The sequence below is a fragment of the Paralichthys olivaceus genome, chromosome 5 (assembly GCF_024713975.1).
Source record: "Paralichthys olivaceus isolate ysfri-2021 chromosome 5, ASM2471397v2, whole genome shotgun sequence".
Lineage (NCBI taxonomy): Eukaryota > Metazoa > Chordata > Actinopteri > Pleuronectiformes > Paralichthyidae > Paralichthys > Paralichthys olivaceus.
Window position 1 is genome coordinate 16,901,544 of NC_091097.1, and position 4,478 is coordinate 16,906,021.

The 4,478-nt window shown below is 44.1% G+C and overlaps 1 protein-coding gene across 1 annotated transcript; it reads left to right on the plus strand.

Moving 5' to 3' along the window:
• Positions 1 to 467: 467 nt before the first annotated feature.
• Positions 468 to 4,264, plus strand: nptx1l (neuronal pentraxin 1 like). Its single transcript, XM_020102988.2, has 5 exons — positions 468 to 1,002; positions 1,328 to 1,535; positions 2,138 to 2,382; positions 2,473 to 2,652; positions 3,056 to 4,264. The coding sequence occupies exons 1-5, from the start codon at positions 565 to 567 to the stop codon at positions 3,275 to 3,277; spliced, it is 1,293 nt and encodes a 430-aa protein (XP_019958547.2). The 5' UTR covers positions 468 to 564; the 3' UTR covers positions 3,278 to 4,264.
• The last annotated feature ends 214 nt before the right edge of the window (positions 4,265 to 4,478 follow it).

Consider the following 4,478-nt stretch of genomic DNA (forward strand, 5'->3'; position numbering starts at 1 on the left):
AGTCAAATTAAATCTGTTATAAAAAAAATAAACAAAGGAAACAGAGAAAAATTAAAAGTGATGTAAAGATGATCAGAGCTGTCCATGGTGCTGAATCAGCAGGGACCTCAAACTGCTGCAACTTCTGATCTGCATCCAGTGTGTGTGAGTGTGTGTGTGTGTGTGTGTGTGTTCAGTGTGCGCAAAACGGCACAACACCACAGCTGGCTCTCTTGGCACCACGCCACACAAGCACCCCCCCCCCCTACAAATCCGCGTTTTCCAGATGAATAATACAGAGCGAGAAATGACAAAAAGTCTAAGTGATCAAAGATTTAACGCGTGCGGAGCCTGGAAGCCAAATTGGTTTCATCTCTTGAATGTGACGCCGCTTCTGGAGCAGCCTGAACAGACCCCCCCCCCCTCCCGTCGTGATGCAGTGGAGCAGCTCTGCGCAGAACCAGGCTCGCTGTATAAAAGCGGCTGCGCTTCCACAGGCGGAGTACAACAAGAGGACGAGAGCGCGAACTCACAACGGCTCATCAGCCAAAACACTAGAAAACACAACCCGGCACTGACGCCAACATGCAGGGCACAAAGAAGGCGATCTGCTGGAGACTTTTCCTGTGTTGCTGCCTGTTTTTGGAGAGTTGCTCTCAAGACTTTGGAGGACAGACGCAGTTCATTTGCACCTCCGTGCCAAAGGATATGGACATATGCGCGGCCACTTTGCAGAACAGTGTGCCGGGAGACGACCTGAAGACCACGGTCATGCAGCTGCGGGAGACGGTTCTGCAGCAGAAGGAGACGATCATGAACCAGAAGGAGACGATCAGAGAACTCACCTCAAAGTTGGCTCGGTGCGAGAGTCAGAGCGGCGCCGAGGACGCGCGGCCCGGGGGCAGGAGGAAAGAAGCTGGGACAAAAAATACAATGGGGGACGTATCGAGGGGCCCCGCTGACACTTTGACGCAACTATCACAGACTTTACAGTCGCTGAAGCAGAGATTAGAAAATCTGGAGGTAGGGATGCTGCTCCTGCTGCTGAGGGCATTTTGCGATGGCTGTGCGTAAAGCTCCATCAACCAAAATACCTGCTCCTGTGCTGACAAATGAGTACCACCAAAAACAACAATAATAATAAAATATAATAAGAATTTTTATGATAATAGGGGTTTTGAGTCTGCAAATTATTGCAAATACTAAATTAAGAAAGAAAAACTAAAATTGACAGAAGCAAATTAACTTTTCCCTCTAAAAAAAAAAAAAAAGAAGCTAATCCTGATTTACAACCACTGAAATTTTTTCTTTACACTGAGCTAAATCATCATCTCTTCCCTCCCGACAGCAATTCAGCAGAAGTAACAACTCGGTGCAGGCGAACAGCCTCAAAGACCTGCTGCAAAGTAAAATCGATGACCTAGAGAAGCAGGTGTTGTCCCGGGTGAACAGCATCGAGGAGGGCAAACCCGGACTCCGGAATGAGACCGAGCAGCGTGGGAGAGTCGAGTCCACCCTCACCTCTCTACACCAGAGGATCACAGACCTGGAGAAAGGTGGGTGTGTGCGGAGAGTTGTAGGATGGATGTGGAGATGGAGAGGAGCCATCAGATGGCAGAAAATGAAAATAAAAAAACCTTATCCAGTTTGGCATTAAAGGCTGTAATGACCTCAACAGTCTAATTCAAGTTTACTTATCCTTACAAAGCTGAACGTGTCCAGTGTATTCTGCAGTTTCCTGTTATAATTCATGCAGATTAAACCGTTTCAAACATGCAGGGTAAAACCCATCCCTCCATTTGCGCCGTGAGCCATTTCAGAACTCGTGCGCTCTGGCTTTGAGACACCTATGAATTCATGCAGCAAATAGCTTGTGTGGTGGTAAAACGGGGAAGTGTGGACTGAGGAAGGAAAAAATGAGAGATGAAGGTTATCAACGTTACTATTACTCTTGTGATGGATTTAACATGGGAGATTAAAGCAAATCTGGAGCGTCAGGCTTGTGGATTTGTTGTGTAACATATAATTCCTATGTAAATCCCATGGATGTGTGCGTTGGGAATGACATATCTGTGTTTAAAGAAATGAGGGAAAAAATGAGGAGCACACACATGCTGCATTCTGCAAAGTGGCTGAAGTCATGTTTTCTTCCTCACAGGTCAAAGAGAAAACAGGCCCCTGGATAAATTCCAGCTCACGTTCCCACTGAGAACCAACTACATGTACGCAAAAGTGAAGAAGAGTTTGCCGGAGATGTACGCCCTCACCGTGTGCATGTGGCTCAAGTCCAACGCGTCTCCTGGAGTGGGCACACCTTTCTCCTATGCAGTTCCAGGCCAAGCCAACGAGCTGGTTCTCATCGAGTGGGGAAACAACCCAATGGAGATACTCATAAATGACAAGGTAGGTCTGAAACATCGTGGGAATGTTGCCGTGCCGTCATTTTGGTGGCAAACCTTAACCTCGAGTCTCTTGTGTTTGAAACCACTCAAGGTTGCAAAGCTGCCGTTTCTCATCAATGACGGGAAGTGGCATCACATTTGCGTGACCTGGACAACTCGTGATGGTGTTTGGGAAGCTTTCCAAGATGGTGTCAAGAGAGGGAGCGGAGAGAACCTGGCTCCGTATCATCCAATCAAACCACAAGGCCTGCTGATCCTCGGACAAGAGCAGGTAAACATCTGTTTCAAATTATGCTGTGTTATGTTTTCTTACTTTACTCACTTATGCTGGGGCAGGAACTAAGACATCACTTTGTTAAATTTAAGCGATTTATGCAAGATACAGAAAATTAGCCAAACTGGAGTCATCGTCCCATTTGAATGTGAAAAAAATCGATTCGATTTCCCAATCCATCCTTTGCAGTAATTCATATAATATCTTTAATAATGTGATTAGACCTTTAACTGGAACTCATCAAGAATCCCAGTGGTTTAACGACGCATATTTCCTCATTTAATTTAATCAGTCAAAAATTATCTTCATAATCCAAGAAGTAATTTTGTTCTTTGCATGAAGCAGCCTAAGGGGAGGAAATCATATCATCCTTGATTAAATCCATTTGTCTCTACCACAGGACACGCTCGGAGGAGGATTTGACGCCACACAAGCCTTTGTTGGAGACCTGGCAAATTTTCACATCTGGGATCGGAAACTATCTGTGGGAGAGATTTATAATCTAGCTACTTGCAGCAGCAAAGCGCAAGTGGGCAATGTTTTTGCATGGATGGAGACGAGCCTTGATATTTACGGAGGTGCCTCGAAGTGGACATTTGAAGCTTGTCGCCAGCTCAACTGAACTTGCAGGGAAGAGGAAGATCAATGCAGTTGTCAGAGCCACTGTTGTCGCAGCAACTCATTTGAAAGATGAGGAGCGTGTCAATAAATAGCATCTGGATTTGTTATAGATATTTGAAAGCATCATTTGTGGACACCATGATAGATTTTTACCAGATCCTCACGAGCGACGGCTCACTGGAAGTGGACACTTTGACGTCCTGTGTTGCTCGACTGCACACCAGGCCTACTTGTGGTTTTGTTTTGAAAGAGCAGCTGTTGTCAGTCCAGAGAGCAGAGGATGTTCTCGGAGACCGAAACAACAGGCCGGCGTCAGACATACAGCAGGAGGTCGTGTAGTGTATAGCCAATGGATGTCACACAAATCGACAAAAAACAACTTGACCTCTTTGAACGTCTTTTCTGTCTCGACTGCCAGGGATTTTCACTGTGAAAAAGGACAAGGTGGACTTCTTTAACAAGGAACGTGATCTCCAAGAGGTTTTGAAGTAGATGACGTTGTTTCTCTCTCTCACTCTTCTTTCTCTACCACCACCTGCTTGACGTGATTTTCGTGTAAAGAATGACGATGTATTTATTGCCAACTCTCGAGCCTGAGTGCCTTGGGCTGTTGAAAAAAAAATCTCAGCACATTCATTATGATTTGCAGAGTGTTTGTGTTTATTTTCTGTAAATTATTTTCAAAAGAGGTCTTCTTGTAACACTTTGAATGAGGATGAATAAGGTTTGTTTAGTGTAAAATGCAATTCATTGATGGCAATGGCGCATTTGGCAGATGTTCATACTCAATGGTAATGTTCTCTGTACAGTAACAGCATGTCTTAACTTCTGTAAATGCTGCGTCAGCATCTATGATCTTTGCTTTTACCTTCCTACTTTTGGGTTGGGATTTTATACTGTATTGTTATATGCTTAAAGCATGGCAACACCAACAGATGAAAAAAGTTCTAGTTTTTGTAATAAATTGTCATACTTGAATCATTAACAAGTGCAAACATGTTCATTTATTCCCGGGAGACAGTCAATTATGACTTTCATCTACTGAATTTACATGAGATCTTGTACAGATTTTCTCCTGAGTTTTTTGTGTTTTGGACCACAACATTTTGACAGAATGTTTTGTTTATTTTTTGAATAATTACACACAGCCCACTATGGTTTCTTGAAATGGCTTGGTAAAACCAAAAAGAGTTTCAGTTAAT

Bases quoted from the DNA above. Each gene is read 5' to 3' on its own strand.
- nptx1l (XM_020102988.2), top strand. From the start codon at position 565: ATGCAGGGCACAAAGAAGGCGATCTGCTGGAGACTTTTCCTGTGTTGC. The intron at 1,536-2,137 runs GTGGGTGTGTGC...TCTTCCTCACAG, and splicing joins GATCACAGACCTGGAGAAAG to GTCAAAGAGAAAACAGGCCC. The intron at 2,383-2,472 runs GTAGGTCTGAAA...AAACCACTCAAG, and splicing joins AGATACTCATAAATGACAAG to GTTGCAAAGCTGCCGTTTCT.